The sequence below is a fragment of the Dipodomys spectabilis genome, unplaced genomic scaffold (assembly GCF_019054845.1).
Source record: "Dipodomys spectabilis isolate Male_0828 unplaced genomic scaffold, ASM1905484v1 ptg000234l, whole genome shotgun sequence".
NCBI classification, from domain to species: domain Eukaryota; kingdom Metazoa; phylum Chordata; class Mammalia; order Rodentia; family Heteromyidae; genus Dipodomys; species Dipodomys spectabilis.
In genome coordinates, this window is record NW_024870911.1 from 13,446,579 (window position 1) to 13,465,475 (window position 18,897).

The 18,897-nt window shown below is 32.7% G+C and overlaps 1 protein-coding gene across 4 annotated transcripts in view; it reads right to left on the reverse strand.

Moving 5' to 3' along the window:
- Window positions 1–18,897, reverse strand: part of Usp15 (ubiquitin specific peptidase 15) — a 102,687-nt gene that overhangs the window by 31,306 nt on the left and 52,484 nt on the right. For 2 of the 4 annotated variants that reach the window (XR_006150483.1, XM_042698609.1), the window contains exons 7-8: window positions 17,779–17,865; window positions 10,761–10,905 (exon numbers count right to left, since the gene is read on the reverse strand). Coding sequence is in view for 3 of the 4 variants with exons in the window: in XM_042698609.1 (XP_042554543.1) it covers window positions 10,761–10,905; window positions 17,779–17,865 (232 nt within the window). In the remaining variant the exon portion in view is untranslated. Of the gene's footprint in view, window positions 1–6,254; window positions 6,352–10,760; window positions 10,906–17,778; window positions 17,866–18,897 lie in introns of those variants that run through there. The other 2 variants (XM_042698612.1, XM_042698610.1) reach the window with 2 other exon arrangements.

Genomic DNA, 18,897 nt, shown 5'->3' on the forward strand with positions numbered 1-18,897 from the left:
TTACTTTAGTTTTTTGTTTTTCAGATGGACTCTCTGAAACTCTTACTAGGATTGGCCTCAAACCACGATCCTCTAGAGTCTCCACCTACTACTATGCTTGGTTTTTGTGGTAAATGATTTTTCTAATACAGTGGTTCTCAAATCATCTGTATGAAACAATCAGCTTGTTAAAAAAAAACAAACCTAAGCCATTACAGACTGGCCCTTTTGTAAGATATAAAAATAAATCACTACAGCTGAGCATTGATGGCTCATGCTTGTAATCCTCGCTACTCAGCAGTAGAGTACTAGCCTTGACCAAAAAAAGCTCATGGGCAGTGCCTAGGCCCCAAGTTCAAGCCCCAGGACAGGCACTCTCTGAAAAAAAAAAAATCACTAAAGGTAAAATTTTTAAAAAATGCAAAAAAACCAAACCTTATTTTTATTTATTGGTGTTAAAAGACATACATATTCCCAATCAAATTGCTATGACTTCCAACTCCTCCTGTTTCATTGTTGACCAACACAGAGACAGCCATGGACAAATTACAAAAAACATTATTCCAGAAGTACTTATTGTCATGCATTATACCAAATATTGATGCTACAAAAGAAAACCAGCCTCTATTTTTTTCATGATTCTTACTGTGTACAGAGAATCTTTCCAGATGAAAAATAAGAACAAGGAGGGTGAGTAGGCAGAATGAGAAAGGCAACCAGGAAAGAGGTAACAGTATACCCAGAAATTAAATTTAAAGCATATATCATTATCATACAGAGATTAAGTGCAGTAGGAGAGGATAAATGATATAAAAAAGATGCTGAGTATTGAAATAATGTGCTGATGGAAATTGATAAATGATACATAAGAGTGACAGAAGGTGAGGGTCTCAGGTTTTTGATGTGTGTTATTCAGGTAGGTGGTTGTATCCAAAAGGAAGTATAAGAAATAAAAGGATCTTGGGGCTGGGAAGGTGTCTCAGTGGTAGAGTGCTTGCCTTGCATGCATGAGGCCCTGGGTTCAATTCCTCAGCACCCCATAAGCACAAAAAAAAAGCCAGAAGTGGTGCTGTGGCTCAAGTGGTAGAGCGCTAGCCTTGAGCTGAAGAGCTGAGGACAGTGCCCAGGTCCAGAGTTCAGGCCCCACAACCGGACCCAAAAAAAAAAAAAAAGGATCTTAGTAGACATGTTGAGTTTGAGGCTAAAAGTAACAAGATAAAAAAGCAAATTCTATGTAGTATGATTATCAATGATAATTATAACATCAGTTGATATATACTGCCTACAGTTATATACTGCCTACTATTTGCTAAGCACTACTTAAAAACTTTATCACCATTTCACTTCTTATTTAAGGTCACAGAGTTACTGGTTAAGGTCAGCAGAGTTACTGTTTGTAAAATCCATGCTTTTTAGCTATCATGCTACATTACTGAAAGGATGTAGTGAGATTAAGACTACTAAAAAGAAGAAAGGAAAAAGTACAACTGTTCTTTTTTAAATCATTGGTCCCTCTCATCTGACTCTTCTATAAACTCTGTGTGTGTGCATGTGCACACATGTGTGTATAAATATATAATGAACAGTGAAGAAAGATGGAGTTAAGACACACAAAAACAGAGTAATTGCCAGAGAAAGTAATGGAAGTTCCAGAAAGGTGGTATAACAAAGACAAAATATATATTCTGGGGATGGCATTCAATGACACTAATGCAAGTGTAGTCTGAAAGTGTTATTCATCTTACTATCATGGATTTCTTATAAACAACTAGTAATGTATTATTGTAAAAACACAGAAAGATGCCTACATAATACTTAGAAAAGTCTTAGGAATTATTATTAATGCTTCTATTACATATGAAACTGGCACATACCAAATCTGGTATTCAACTGAGACACCATAAATAATCACTGTAGACTGGTTAAAGTATTTTAGGCACTCTTCCTTTTAGAGCTTGCACACATGAGAAAAGACAGTAAACAGTGAAAATTCCAAAATTTATGTAATGAGTGTATGGATAGTGTTAGTTTTGCTCTGGTAAAATACATTTGTGATAAGGACTTGTGTTGTAAAAAAATAATGTAGGAATTTACTTAAGATATAACGTTACAGTTTATTTCTGGTACTTGTCTGCTATTTTATAACCAGATGAACAAACTATAAATTGTAATGAACAGAACTGAAACCCAACTCAAATGTCATCTTCTTGATGCAGCTTCACTTACTTCCCAAATGGTTCTCTCATCCCTTTTTGTCCATGACATGCTGTTGATCATGTGACTATAATCATGTAACCAATATTAATGGGGAAAATCTCAAGTGAACCAATCTGTACCATGCTAAGATTAAGAGGGGTAAATACAAATGAGATCTCAGTACTTTTGTTCAGTCCTACACTCTTTTAGCTAATGATAGGGCATTGTGTTTTGGAAATACTGGAAGTCATCATGTAAGCTGGTAATTATCTTCATCTATAATGCTTTTATCTTATTCCAATAATAAATGTCTCTCCTACATATGTTTACTATAGAGTTTAGTTTTGGGACTTCATTTTTATAGATGCCTTCATTTAGATGCAATGATTCCCATGATTTTAAATACCATCTTCCACACCTACATTTTGTTTTCTAGTGTAGGCCTCTGAACTACTTATATTGAGATGGAACAAGTGTCATAAAACAAACATGATTAAAATTCATACCCTTCTCCCAAACTAAATTTTGTACCCCCTTACTGTGTCCCTTTTTCCCTCTGATCTCATTAGTTATATCAATCATTATGATACATAAAATAGAATCTATAGACACATGACTTCCTTCATATTCTATTAAATTAAGTGCCTTCTATATGCTAGATGCTATTCTAGGTAATGGCACTATAAAAGTTACTAAAAGTCCTGTACTCATGGATCTCTTATTTGTATACTTTATATGCATAGGAGTGATACAGCTACATGGTTTTCATGTAAGGATAGGAGGTAACAAGCCAAATATAAATAGCACACCAGTTGGTCATGAGTGCTGAATGAAATATGGGGAGGGCAGCTGCTGTTTATAGAGGATAATTGGGGAAGGACCCGATTCCAACAAAGAGGCAAAGATGTAACATTTGGAGCAAGACAATCGCAGGGGAAAAAAAGTCTAACTTCAGAGACTTAGATGCAGAAATATTTTTGGCATGTGAATGGAACAAGGATGAAGTAAAGTTATCTTGATGGACATTAATAGGAAATAGGCTATCTAAGGCTAGATTATATAGGATCTTATGCTGTTTTAAGGTCTTTGATTTCTTTTGAGAGAAATAAAAGGCATTTAATGACAACAAAATCGCTAAGAAAGAAGTGCAAAAATTTAGGTGATATGTTGGCTTGAAGTTTTCAATATCTGTAACACAATAAAATGAACTCTTCTTGAATGATCTGGCTTTTGCTTACTTCTTCAAATTCATCTTGTCCTCCCACACTACTTCATTTATTATTCCTCAATTTACTCTTCTGGTTTCTCAAACTTGTGTGTTTTAGGAACTTTGTGCATGTCTTTGCTCTATTTAATGTCAACACATAGTGGCCTACCTATTCTTTGGTGTAAACTCCACAGACACAAAATTTGTGTTGTTTATATTAGTGCTTATCTGAATGAAAGACATTTAATAGGCTCTCAACAAATGTTTTATAAGTCACCACGTATTTGAATATCCATTCTGAAGATAATGCTCTGAATAACTTCTTGTTCTGAAAATTTATCATTAAAGGTGGAAAAACTTTAAGTGATATCGGAAGAATAAAGAACTTCCACGAAGAATGCTTGACTTAATGTGAACACTTACTTCAAATGAATAGCTATAACCTCTAGAAAAACTGCTCTGAATACTATAACAACAATACGACCTTGTAGTAATTTCATGAATTATATGGGGACTATTTATTTAAAAGTAATTTTTAGACACTTAAAAAATAAATGACCATTAGTGACTACAAAACAGGATGATTACAATTAATGCTTCTGAACATTACACCTTATGGTTAAATTATAAATTTTGTTAGGTATATTTTACTATAAAAACTACTTAAATGGTTGATTAGTATAATTAAAAGATTCATTATCAGAATATTTTCAATATAACGATTTAGCTTATTTACTTTTATTGTAGTAATTGGGAAGTGACTTAATACTTTCCTAGTCTTAGTCTTCTCATTAGTGAAATGGGCTATCTAGACCTTAATTCACTGTTCTCTGTAAAGAAATGAGAAGGCAGAAAAACAACATGAAATACAACCTGTACTATGTATAGAGGAAAGTGTTATTGGAGGCTGAAAGTTCACTATTGGGCTGTTAATGTTTTAATGTGGGGTTGAGGACTAGCAATTTATTTTGGATATATACTATTCACTGAACAATGGTTTTAGCAACCAACACACTACTCTTCCTGCCACAAATGGTATAACTCAGTGTAGAGAAGTGGTTGATAATGTTTTTGTAATTGGTTTCCATGTATACTAAAAGAACACTGGACTACTGTCAAGTAATGACAGTTATATGTAAAAAGCAACACAAAACTATTTTTATTTTAACTAAAAAACAAATATGGTTTTGCAAGCAGACATATTAAAAGATAAAATCTAACAGGTAAGGATCTTTCAGTACAATAGTTTTAACTGATTGGAACTTAAATGTATATATTTAAAAGAAATAGCAGACATCAAATTAAAACCCTGAAATGGCTTTTATTCTTTAAAATATCTATCAGTCCAATCTACTATATTTTTTATTGACTATGCTGGAAATCAGTGTCTCACATCTGGTATTCTAGCAACTGAGAGGGCTGAGATGGTGGTTCATAGTGAGCCTAGAGTCTCAGACTCTAGGAGAAGTTGGGCTGGAGGCATAGCTCAAATGTGTGCCAGGTGAACAAGAAAGCCTAGCAAGTAATGAGGCTCTGAGTTCAAAGCTTGGTAATGGTAAAAGAAAAGCATAGGAAAGAAACAAAAAGAAAAGGAAGTTATACAATTTCTGGGCATTTTTGCAGGAATATAATTTGTCTTTCCAGTTGTAAACACTAAATATTTACTGTACTTTTTCCTAAACCAGTTGAGAATAGGGGCTCTCATTCCTCAGTCCATGTCTTTCTAAAAGGGAGGAATATTTGCACCTCACCCTAGTCTAAGCAGAAGGAAATATAAAATAACAGTATCCAAGTTAAGAGGGTAACATGGCTCTACTTCAAGTAAGGTTATTTTCTTCTTTGGGGGACAGCAGTTATTGAAATGGAAAGAGGTTTAAATAAATTTTTAGTGATAGTTTGGTTTGCTATATAAATTTTGGTTCACAAGGTGTAAGGAACTCAAATAATTGAGATTAACATTCTGAGTTAAATACCTGCCCTAAAAAATAGATTGAAATTTTAGCTATACTCTCAGTTTATCAGAACAAGCTTAGCTTGTATTATGTTTTAAGCTATCTTAACTATGTCTTATTCTTAGGGATGACTTTTTTTTTTAAATGAAAACTGTATTTACTGAACTATGAGGCTGGAAATCTGAGTAAAATTCGAAAGCTTCATGTTAAAATGTGATTCTGAGAATTTGGGTTTCAATATATACAAAAAGAACCTATTAATTGGGTGCTGGTACACTAGCCTGTAATACTAGCTACTCGAGGCAAAAATCTGAGGTTCATGGTTCAGAACCAGCCACAGCATGAAAGTCTGTGAGACTCTTATCTCCAATTAGCCACAAGAAAACTGAAAGTGGAGCTATGGCTCAAAGTAGTTGAGCACTAGCCTTGGGCAAAAAGAGCTCAGGGACAGCACCCAGGCCTCAAGTTCAAGTCCCATGATCAGAAAAGGAAAAAAAAAAAAAAAAAAGGAAGGCATTATAGCATTGTTATATTTAACTGTATTTAAAGCTATGAAGTAAATAACAGAACAGAAATAACAGCTTCCGTAATGACTTTTATGTTGCTTACAATATAATGAAGATTTAGTTTCTTGAAACAATGTCACTTCTGTGTAGTACACCTTATTCTCTTCAATTACATCTTTAAAAAAAAAATCTTTCAACTTTCTCCTTAACGTTCTTCTAAATTTAGTAACTTTTTCCTAATTCAACAGATCATAGAAAAGAAGTTGACGGGAAAAAATGCTTGGAATTTCAACCTGTTTTATATTCCATAAGACTATCAAGTAAGATTTGATTAGAAGTATTCATTTTCCAGTGATTTTCTGGAGCCCTATAATAATCAAGTAAAGAGTTTGAAACAACCATCTTACGCTGTGCTGCTTTCCAGTGGACAAGACCATATCACTGCCCTCCTTCAAATCCATCTGAAGAGTTGCTTCTTCCAGGAAGCCAATCATGAGCCTCCTAGGTAGGCCTTGACAATGAAAAAGACAAGGGTTGGAGTGCTCCTGAAACTACTGAACTAACCCTAACTACCTCCAATAAAGCAATTTTAAAACTGGACGTTCTATAAATGGATTAATAGATTAGTAGTAGTAGGAAACTATTCTATCAAACTATTTGTACTATCAGGACATGGTAAGGTAAGCCTGTAATCTAACTACTCATGAGGTTGAGGCCTAGGATAACCAAAATACTTGTGTTTCAAAGTACTCTGCAAATTTAATATACATAAGCATTTATAATTTAGTATCTCTCTCATCCACAAGTTTACCTAGGAAAAACTATACCAGCACAGTTCAAGTTGGAGCAGATAATAAATACCATGGTTGCAATAATACTAAATGAAAAAGGAAAGTATATTCAAATTCTCTTCACATACTAGGACCAGTCAAAGAAAAATAAAACTAGTAGGAAAGAAGAGAAAAGAGGAATGGAAGAGTAGTCTTTCCAGAGTCATTCTGTTTAATTTTTTGAGTAAGAAAAGACAAAATAACATCAACCTAATATATATGTAGTATTCATGAAATGTTTGCTGGCCACTATCTCTTTTCTCAATAAATGAGAATTAGGGAAATAACTTTTCTGGGAAAAAAGTAGATAGGCAGCAGAGCTATGTCCCCAGTCCTGGTAATTTAACTCCATAGGTTATACTTTTAACCTATATATTAATTTTAGATTTATGTGGGTTTGTGTTTTTAAGCCATACTTTGGTATTCAAATTGTTCCTCCTGGGATTCCATAAGAAAAAATATTTCTGAGCCTGTAAGGATCTTAAAAGAGCAGGGCACTTTAATAACACTAAATTATAATAATTAAAGGTTTAAATATCTAAACCACAGTAGTCATAAAGGTCAAAATAGAAATATCTTACAAATGTCTATCATTAAATACATATTAACTTAAAAATGAAGATAATACTACCAGTAATTTGACATTTAATTATTTAAATGAAGGCTACTTAGTTTTTTATTTATTTATTTATTTATTTTGCTTTTCACTGTTATTCCACATTTATGCCTGGACTGACTTGGACAACTATCTTCTTATTACACTTCCCGAGTAACTGGAGTGACAGTGCATGCCACCACAGTGAGCTTTATGTTTTGAGATGGGTTCTTGTAAACTTTTTGTTTGGGCTGGCTTGAACACTGATCTTCCTAATATCTGCCTCCCAAGTAATTGGTATTACAGTCTGAGTCACTAAGCGTGACTGAGCCACTTAGTTCTCAATACTGGTTGATCAAAGATTTCACTATCTCAATGTTACACTAAACATAACCCATTCTCATGAAAAGCATTGGTATGCTTTTCACACGTATATTTTATGTAGATATTTCAATAATTATGTTAAACTAAGATGATCACACAGCTTTTAAGATCACTGAATTAAGTTATGTTAAACTAAGATGATCACACAGTTTTTAAGATCACTGAATTAAGTTATGTTAAACTAAGATGATCACACAGTTTTTAAGATCACTGAATTAAGAAGTTACATTAAAATTCATTATCTAAATGTATTTTTGGAAGCTGATAAAATGCCTTTGATTTTAAAGAAGTTACAAGGAAGACTAGAGACACAGTATCTGACAAAAAAATTATATATTGATATTTTCATCTGTGGATGAATAAATTTCATGAATATTCATAAGAGAAAGAGGCTACTGTCAGTATTCTGAATTCCCATCTTGAGAAGTGACCTTTGAATCAACTAGAAATCACAAAAATTTTAAAAAAATGAAACTAAAGTCCTAGCTTTGTTATCTATGGACTTAGAACCTTCTCTGTCTTGTGTACACACACACACACACACACACACACACACACACACACACACACACACTCTCTCTCTCTCTCTCTCTCTCTCTCTCTCTCTCTCTCTTTAGGGTTATTATGGGGACTGAACTCAGGACCTCTTGCTCTCCCTGAGCTTTCTTGCTCATGGCTTATACTCTACCACTTGATCCATAATTCAAGTTTGGCCTTTTCTGGTTAAAGATAGGAATCTCTCAAACTTTTCTGCTCAGGTAGCCTCAGATCTTAGCCTCTTGAGTAGCTAAGATTATGGGTGTGAGCTATCGGCACTGGGCTAAGACTTTTGTTTGGTTCAGACATGAAATAATATTCACTGCTTAAAAAATTCATTGATGAAAATTTTATTTAAAAAATTTAAAAATCATTACTCGCATAAAATCACAGACGAATTACTCTCACAGATATGTCTCAATTCAATTGGAACAAAGAATAGGGTCAGTGACACCCAATGTACTATAATATAATGGCTTGGAATAGGAGTACAATCGAATGAAGTTGGTTTTTTTTAACATGTTAAATGTCATATAAGAATGCTAAACAAATGCAAAGTCTAGCTCAGCCCAGCTAGTTCAAAGATTTAACTTTAATACCCATTTCTGAGAAATTAGTCATTCATTCAGGGAAATTTTTACACAGAATTATCAAATGTATAAGAAACCAGAATGTAGCATTACATTAGAAGAAATCTGGTCCAAATGCGGGCTAGACTTCCAATGAATAATTAGCTTAAACACTAACTCTTGTCATCATCTGACAGATTTGTAATGCCTATCTTATTAAAATATTTCCTTCATCTTTATAAAAAAAAGCACCAAGACTGATTTTCTATTTTAGGATATTAAAATGAAGCAAAAAAAAAAAAGGACTAATAACAAGCTCTGGAACCAAATAGCTTTGGCAGTACAAGTATAAAATGTTGCATAAAAATTATACAATATGGTGATTAAAGGCAGGGTTTTTGGTACTAGTAAACAACCATTTACTAGAGATCTTTTAGTGACCAAAAACGACAGCCCAATAGCCATCCATCATATTAAAACACAATTTCCTATCTCATCTGTATCTCTAAAACCTCAGCACCCATTACTTTATCTGAAGAACTATCCAAATAATAATACATTTTAACTTGCTCTCAGATGATACTCTCTTCTCCTTTCAGAAAAACAAAGTATAAAGTTGCATTATCTTAATTCCAGAATCCTAGAAAAATAATTTTGAACATAGTAATAATTACATGAATAAGTACTACTCACTAAAAGATTAATATGAACTTATTAAATCAATACAGCATCTATTTGAACAGATAAGGCTATTTAGTGAAAGTTTCGATTTTAAACGAAATCAGAAACTGACTATGTACTGCTATCCAAGTTTCATAAGGGATGCCAACTCTTAACCTAGAAATTAGGATAAGTAAATTTTCTTTGGCCAAGAATGCTAGCAAAATAAGGATTAATCTAGGAGGTAGATGGATTAATGATAGTGTAGAAAATATCTACTTGGAACACTGCATGGTAAGAGTCATTCTTTTCTCAGATAGTTAAAAACATGTTCTCACCAATTCATAGTCTGCAAACACTGCATGGTAAGAGTCATTCTTTTCTCAGATAGTTAAAAACATGTTCTCACCAATTCATAGTCTGCAATTAATCTATATATTTGGAGGTTGCCTTCTGTGAACAAGGGATTCAATATTAAAACTTGCTTAGAGAATAAAAAAGTAAGATTTTAAACAATTCAGAAATTCACAAAATACTTCCCAAAGGAGTCAAAGTTCAAATATCAAGAATAGTCTAACACTGAGGGTGGGGAGGAAGGAAAGCTAAGAAATAAATACAGATTTTGACCAAAGTAGATTATATGCATACATGTATCAAAATGAAACCTTTTAGTACAATTAAGTTAAACCAATAATATGATGGTTAAAAATGAGTATTAGCAGTACTTGGGGTTCTTTTTAAACATAACATTTTATCTGTAAAAGGGAAACAAAATCAACAGGTCTAATCTTCCTATATAGTGACAGTGATACTAAAATACGTGTCTCTTCCATGACTCAGAATCAAAGACATAAATGTTTAATGTTGAAAGCGTTTATAAACCAAATCAGAAAGATAAGGAAAGCTTCATGAGAGAAACAAGGAGCAATGAGGTCTCACATTAAAAGATCTTGAAGGGAAAGTGATTAAAACATGAATTTTAAATCTTAATTTCTCATTACAGGAAAAGAGCTCAAAAAGATTCTAACCAAGAAAAGAGATATATCATGATTTCCCCCCCCTAGTTTAGCTAAGTTTCTTGCTTAGAATCAACAATTTTGAGTTAAATAGTAGTCTAGTCTATAGTACGATAAATAATCATTTTATCTAATTGAGGCACATGAGAATATTCTTTATATTACTGACGTACTAGTATCAGGCCAAATGTGTACGATTATTAATCATAAAATATAACCTCTCAATGCACATACAATACTTGTGTATTGACATGAATAACCCAGCTTCAGTCTTCTTCCATTAAATGTCTCCACAAAACAGGAATTTTACCTTATTTAGAAAGACCTACCTGAATAGCTGAATTCATGAAACATGTATTTCCCAAGTTACTTAGGCCACAAAGGCCTGGCTGTTCATTGTTTCTTCCAGGTTCTGAATAATCATAATTCTTATAAGCAGTATATGATGGGAGACAATAATTTGAGTTTTTCACACTGGAAGAGAAACGTGTTTATCAAAATGTGGCCAATTATACAATAGCATTGTTACAAAGAACAGAGTACTGTAAGCTTAGTTATAAGACAGGGGGTTTATGAAGTTTTTTAATAAAAAACTTAAGTTTTTTTAAAACATTATCCTTAAACAAAGTAACCCCTTTAATGAAGGTATTCTTTTACCACTCACAAAATTACTACCTCATACATCACACCAACCAATACAAACGTTATTATATCTTTCTACCCTTGAGTAACTGGAGCAGCATCACAACCTGCTGTTTTTTATTGTGGCATCAAACTTAAAGCATTCAGATTTTAAACACCACCGGCAGCGATAAATCATCTCATTTATGTCCCTTTTGCATCCTGCTACCGTAGAAACAGGCAGAGTTGGACTTTAGTTACAGGTGAGAGCAGAGAGCCACAAGGCCACTGTGACATCACTGGTCTAACGCACTGCAGATTCTATTTGTAGTTTCTATGCTAGACCAGCAATATCTGGTATTCACATGCAGAAAAAAGCCTGCGGGAGCCAAAAATACAAAAATGACCTAAAATAAGTATGTCTAGTACAACTTGCTTTTTGTTTCTTCTGGTTTACTAAAATGACATACTTATTTAGCTAGAAAACCTCAAGATAATTTTTACTGTCAGTGTAATGAATATTAACCTTAAAAAGCCATAATCTAAAATATAGAAAACTGGAATAACTTTAGAAGGAATTAAGAAATCAGTAAGTTATATGATCCTTTTTATATATAATAAAATAATTTTGGGGAAAAGGATAAGCTTTTCCTTAATTTTTAATAGCCTAACTTTTATAAAATACTCATGATAGATGCTTTGGATATAATTTAAAACAAAAACATGTTTTCATTCACTTAAAAGATTAGAAAAAACTTGAATGTAAATCAAGGGCATATGATAAAAGCAAATGGTAAAACAAATAAAATACAATTTTACAAATATAAACATGAAAATCAATAAATCCAATAATTTTAAGTGGCCATATTTTATTCCTAGAATTACTTAAAATACTTATTATAATTTCAAATTCTTCATGCTATCATTATACATTTTATACTCTCACTTCAGTATAACAGTTTAAATGAACTGTATTACTATACACACACCAAACTGCATAGGTAAAATCAAATCAACCCACAATTACATACAAAACTAGTCCTTTAACATTTTTTTTAACCTCGGTATAAATATTTCCTTTTCCTTACACAACAACCAAAAAGGGAAAACTCATCTCAAAAGACAAAACATGCGAGACACTGATGGCTCAGGCCTGTAATCCTTGCTAGTCAGGAGGCTGAACTCTGAGGATTGCACTTCAAAGCAAGCTCAGGCAGTAAAGTCTGAGAGACTCTTGATCTCCAGTAAATCACAGAAAAAACTGGGAGTGGCACTGTAGCTTAAGGGGTACAGCGTTTTGAACGAAAAGAGCTCAGGGACAGGACCCAGGCCCAGAGTTCAAGCCCCAGATCAACTCTCCTCCTCACAAAAGACAAAACAACAACAAAAATAAAAAATATCTGTATTGGGAAGCAAAAAAGGCAGTCTTGATCAATTCAAATTCAAAGCTGCTAGACTTGTAGCTACTTGTTTTAAACTTAAAAGTTAAACGCAGAGCTGGGAAGTTGGCTCAGAGGTAGAGTGCTTGCCTCACATGCATGAAGCCCTGGGTTTGATTCCTCAGCACCACATAAACAGAAAAAAGACAGAAGTGGTGGTGTGGCTGAGGGACAACGCCCAGCCCCAGTTCAGCCCCCACGACAAAAAAAAAAAAAAAAAAGTTAAAAGCAGTAAAAACAGTACTAAAGGATTTTTTTCTTTGCAGAATACTAATCTTGCTAGTCATATCTCACTTTACAGTTCCAGTAATGAATCAAGTACAAAGCACTTAGTATGTTCATCTATGATTAGATTATGAAATCTAACTTTGAGTATATGAGAAAAAAGGCTAAAACATGAAAAAAGGTATTTTTTTTTAACTATTAGGTAATGCTAAAAATGAGATCTAAACATTAAAAAAAAAATAAAGTTTGTGTTACTTCACGTCTCGGAGAAGAAAAAAGTATATATTCTGGCTGTAAAATTAGAATAAAATTTAAGTAACCAGATATAAAGGATGCCCTATTACTTGCTGGTGCCTAGAGACACACACACATACACACACACGCACGCACGCACGCACGCACGCACGCATGCACACAACACACACACGAAGACTAAAAGCACATTTACATGGTCATTCCAAACATAGAGATATTTACTTGTATGTCTTTGTTCACAGGTAACAAATAGATGCTGGAAGCTTTGGGCCAGGCCACCTTGGATATTCAGTCCTCCTACCTTTGCCTCCCATGTAGTTGGATTATAGTTTTGAACCACCATACCTGGCCTCCAAATACTTATTATTCTAGTGAGAAGTAATTTATAATCCAAATTATAAGTACTTCATATCATATGTTAAAATCATGGGAAATGTTAACTCAAAGCTCTAAACCAAAGTAAGCCTTAAAAAAAAAAAGCTCTTACTATCTTTCATGACTGCTAAATTTTCCCTAAAGATCTTAAGCTATATTTCAGCTTTTAAGATGCTTATGCCACTCTGTGAAGTGAATTACTAATAGTAATTTTAATACAACACTAGATCAATTCTGTATTAGAAATACCTTCTCTTGAAAAAAGTTATATTAAAAAATGCAAGGTTATTTTAAAATAGCACATTTTACCTGTTCACAAAAATCTCAAATATACTTTTCAGTATTGATATGTGGCATTAAAATATAATTTAATCATCATGGCTATCATCATGTTCATTTTGTAGTTAAATGTTTTCAGCTAAGTAACTTATGAAGAGCCAGATGGCTAGCTCTGGTAGTCGTAGAATCCACAGTTCCTGCTTAATTCCATAGTGAGAATCATTTCCATTTCAAGCAAAAGAGATTTAAATAAAATGTGCTCTGATGTGGACTGCCAAAGTCCAGGAAATAAGTAAATTAAAAGTATTTTCTTTTTTTAGTGGCAGTGTTCCTATTGTAGCTGGGCAGAAAAATACTGTTAATAAAACTGACCCATACAATGAATTTTACAGATATTAAAAACATACATAAATAACTGAAATCACCAATTATTCCATAGACTACACAGGGAAACCAAACTATAGCAACAGATTTTTTACAAAACTAGTTTTTAGTAAAATCTTTATTAAACTTAAATGAAATAATTTTAAGTATGCTCTGTTACTTTAAAACAATACTGTTATTTCTGGAAAGAAAACTTTAAATCTTAGTAAATGGGTCATAGCAGAATGGTTCAAGCCTTGGATTTGTAAATATGTTTCATATGAGCTTGTATTAAAACTATTGATTTTAATATATACTTTATATTTGTAGAATATTTCCACATGCCTGAAGTTTCAAAAATACACTTAGTCTTAGGGCTGAGGAGTGGCTCTAGAAGTAGAATGCCTGCCAAGCAAACTTGAATGCCTGAGTCGAATCCCCAGTACCACAATTTTAAAGAAGCCCCTTTTTAATCTAATACTTATATATTTTAAATAAAGCTATGCTATTTCTACTTGAAGTCTTAAGCCATTACTTATTTCCAATAAGTACAATGAAAGGTCAAGAAACAAGTTTTATATAAAATACTTATTTAAATATATTCATACAAATTTTTAAGGTAAAATGAAAAAAATTCCTTCCACTCTCTGAATAATGAAAGTCTGCTCTTACTAAGAAAAGTAATTCATACATAAAAATTTTAAGCTCCAAAAGATTATAGCATAGTAACCCAACAGTTACCTATTAAAATTCCTTAATACAAAAGGATTTTCATATGTAAATTAGACAGATACATAATAAAGATATAGAAGTTGAATAATTAAAATCTGCTATAAAACATAGTAACAAAAAAAACCCTGCAATTCCTTTCAGTAGTTTCTTTGGTAAGAAGTTTGGAGATTAGATTGCACTATCAAATTTTTTATTATGGGAAAGAAAATAAGACAAAAAAAACACCAGACCAATTATACTAATGTAGTGACTTGTCAAAGTACAGTCTATATTTAATATTGCTTATATACAATGCTTACAAGCTCTCCAAAAAATGATTTATAAATACATATTATACCTATAAATGAAGTTAATGGTAAATGTGAGAGCCAGCTGCAGTTGACAGGAACACAGTAATGTTTTGTAAACTACAAAAATTATTATTATTATTACTGTGCTGGTCCTGGGATTTGAATTTGGGTCTGGATGCTGTCCCTGAGCTGCTTTTGCTTGAGGCTAGCACTCTACCTCTTGATCTGTTGCTCCACTTCTGGCTTTTTAAAAAAATAATTTATTGAAGATAAGAGCCTCACCAACTTTCCTGCCCCGGCTGGCTTCGAATCATGATCTTCATATCTCAAATTCCTAAGTAGCTATGGTTACAGGTGCAGGAAACCAGTGTCCCCACAAAAATTATTTCTGATGAATTTAAAAGATAACATACAAAATACAACCTGAGTTACAGGATGATGTGCCTTTTCTATCTTTTTGCTTCTGAATATAGCATTTTAAAATAGAAAAGTACTGTGTATTTTTCATGATGTCTTCAATATTTTACTATTACATGATAGCAATGCAATGGTAATGTTAATAGAGTACACATTCTTTATGAATTGCTGAAGTAGAGGAGTGAATGTTTTAAATCTACTTTAGTACTAAGCAAACTTCTGAAATAATTGTACTAATAAATTCTTGTAACAATGGAAAATGATGTTTAATTTTTTTTCCCCAGTATGCTTGAGGTAGGGGAAAATGGGCAGTTTCTTATGGTTTTAATTTATAAAATTGTTATTAGTAGTGCATTTGAACACGTAAAATGTTAATCTTTATTTTTTATAACTTTTATATATCCTTTATTTTTATAACTTATTTTGCTATTGTTTTAGAAAGTTTCTTAATAACTTGATGTGCTTGATATTTATCCATTAAAAAATTGTAGTTAAGTACTGTTTTTCATTTATTTGCTATATATATGCACATATGTCTATATATATATGTGTGTGTATATGCCCTAATAATTATCTTGAATTGAAAGTTATAAACTAGTCACAGCAACCCAAGTTTTTAAATGATATTTTCCAGATAATCTTACCATTCTTCATTAATATAGAATATTTTCTTATCACATTAAATTCTTTCTTTGGGAGAGGGGGGAAGCTGGGCACTTGTTCCTGAGCTTTTGTTCTCAAGCCTAGTTCTCTACCACTTGAGCCACAGCTTTTTGGCGTTTTTAACTGGAGGTAAGAGTCTCATGGACTTTCCTGCCCAGGTTAGCTTTAAACCATGATCCTCAAATCTCATACTCCTAAGTAGATCTCATACTCCTGAGTAGCTAATATTAGGTGTGAGCCATGAGTGCCTGGCCACACTGAATTATTTTATACACAAATATCTGCTTCAGAGTTGTCTGATTCTACTGACTTGAAAGTGTAGCTTTAGACAACATTATGCTGCTTAAATCTTTATATCTTTATACTATGTTATATAAATTTATCAGAACTAGTCTTTTCTCATTTTTCTTCTAAAATTGTTAGCTATTGTTATTTGTAATTCAGATGCGTGTTTTACCAAGTATTTTGCCAAGTTTTAGGGAAATTAAAATTTTAATTACCAGTATTATTTAAACAGATTTCACAGTTTTTAGCTTTTTAAATTTACAAATTGGAATAATCAGATGCCATTTATGAACTGCAAAAAAAATAGTACAAAGAGTGAGCTACCTAAATTGTTAATCTAACATATAACAATGTAAATACCCAAGGGGAGGGTGGGGGGAAAAAAAAGGATGTTAATCATCTCTGAATCGAAGTTCTTCTCATAAGCTGGCTGGGTTCATTACATATAATAAGGCTTTGTATTTATCTTCTCTAGTAAAAGAAAAATCCAAAACGGGGAGGGTGGGGAAAAAAAAGGATGTTAATCATCTCTCAATCAAAGTTCTTCTCATAAGCTGGCTGGCTTCATTACACATAATAAGGCTTTGTATTTATCTTTTTGTTTGTTTGTTTTGGGGGGGTCTGGTCATGGGGCCTGAACTCTGGGCCTGGGTGCTGTCCCTCAGCTCTTCAGCTCAAGGCTAGCGCTGTACCACTTGAGCCACAGCGCCACTTCTGGCTTTTTTTTCTTTTTGCTTATGTGGTGCTGAGTAATTGAACTCAGGGCCTCATACATGCAAGGCAAGCACTCTTACCACTGAGCCACCTTCCCAGCCCTGTATTTATCTTTTCTAGTAAAAATAAAAATCCAAAATTTCAAGGTAATATACCCATAGAAGTTATAGTGAAGCCCAAGTTACCTCCAAACTTTTTTTTCTTACAATAACATACACATAATCCTAATGTTTAATTATTCTGGGGACAGGAAGTTTTTTTCCCAACCCTCAAAAAATTGTCTTTTTACAAACATAAAAATATGTATTGCTTTCAAGCTGAGAATCTCTAATACATGGGTAAACAACATACCTAGTTCCAAAATGACATCTGAGGTTTATATTTGTCCTACAAACTGGAATCCTAACAATTTCCTATATAGATATATTTCAATAGTGTTTAGAATAAAAATTCTGGAAGTACTTTATTTCCTCCAGAAACTTATTCGTTTTATATTAAATCAAGAGGTGTTATGTAAATTGTGCCTTCTTTCTTATGAAGTTAACTCATGAAAAACTAACCAGTAATTTAAAAGAAAACCAATTTTAATGCATTATGATTATTAACCTAAATTTTAGATACAAGATTTTTTCTCTTGCACACATAATAGGGCGACCAATTAAACAAAGTTTTTAAGATTCAGTGCTTACTTTCTGTTGTTGATGTTGTTATAATTATTTGATAGAGATGAAGGAGAGATCTTTGGTAAAGTTGAAAAATTGGATGCACCTGGGGACCTTTAAAAATATGAAAATGTTAAATTAGATAAAAAATGAAGAATTTTGAATTATGAAATAAAGAAAAGAACAGATGACAATGTTGTAGTAAATGAATGCTGGAAAACAGATTCATGAGAAAAATCACTATCCTTTGGTTTTTAAATTTCCACTGTATTTTTTCCTTTTAAAACAGTACAAAGGGAAGTAGTTTGAAATAATATTTTTCTAATTAAATACACAAGTTAGTGAATTAAATATACATTAAATATACAAATCAGAGAAATGAAAAGATTCTTTCTCAGTAAGATACACTGCCACATTTTAATTATATATAATATCCACATACAATTCAGAGAAATTAAGTTAACAATTCATAAAAATGTAGGTAATGGGGACAGAAGAGCAAAAAAGATTTCTGAGTATGATTTGAAGAAGTAATATTTGGTTGAAACTATCTCAGGAAAAACTGACTATATAAATCTGCAAATATAATATATGCCTCATTAATTCAGAATCTGTCTTTTAGAAAAAATCTCTATTACTGTTTTTTTCTTTTCTTCTTTTCTGTTGTAGGTCTGAACTCAGAGCCTGAGCAATGTCCTTGAGCCTCTTTGTGCTCAAGGCCAGCACTCTACCACTTAAGCCACAGCACTACTTCTGGTTTTGAGTGGTTATTTGGAGATAAGAGTCTCCACGAGGACTTTTCTGCTGGCTTTGAACCACGATCCTCAACTCAGCCTCTTGATTACCTAGGATAATAGCCACGAGCCACTGGCACCTGGCTACTATTGTTTTTGAAACAATCATTATACTTTAAAGGAAGAACTTATTTTTAGGTAACTTAGATTTAGCAATATATTATCAGCATTATATAATAGTACACAACACAGAACAAGTAGAGGCTAAAAAATTGCATAAGAAAAATTCAAAATTTTGAGGTTGTATATATTATAAAATATTGGTATTCTTTTTCCATTTTGAGCTGATAAAGGTACTTGGGTGAGACTTCTATTTAGGTGCCTTTCTGACTGAAGTACTCTTAACAAGCTA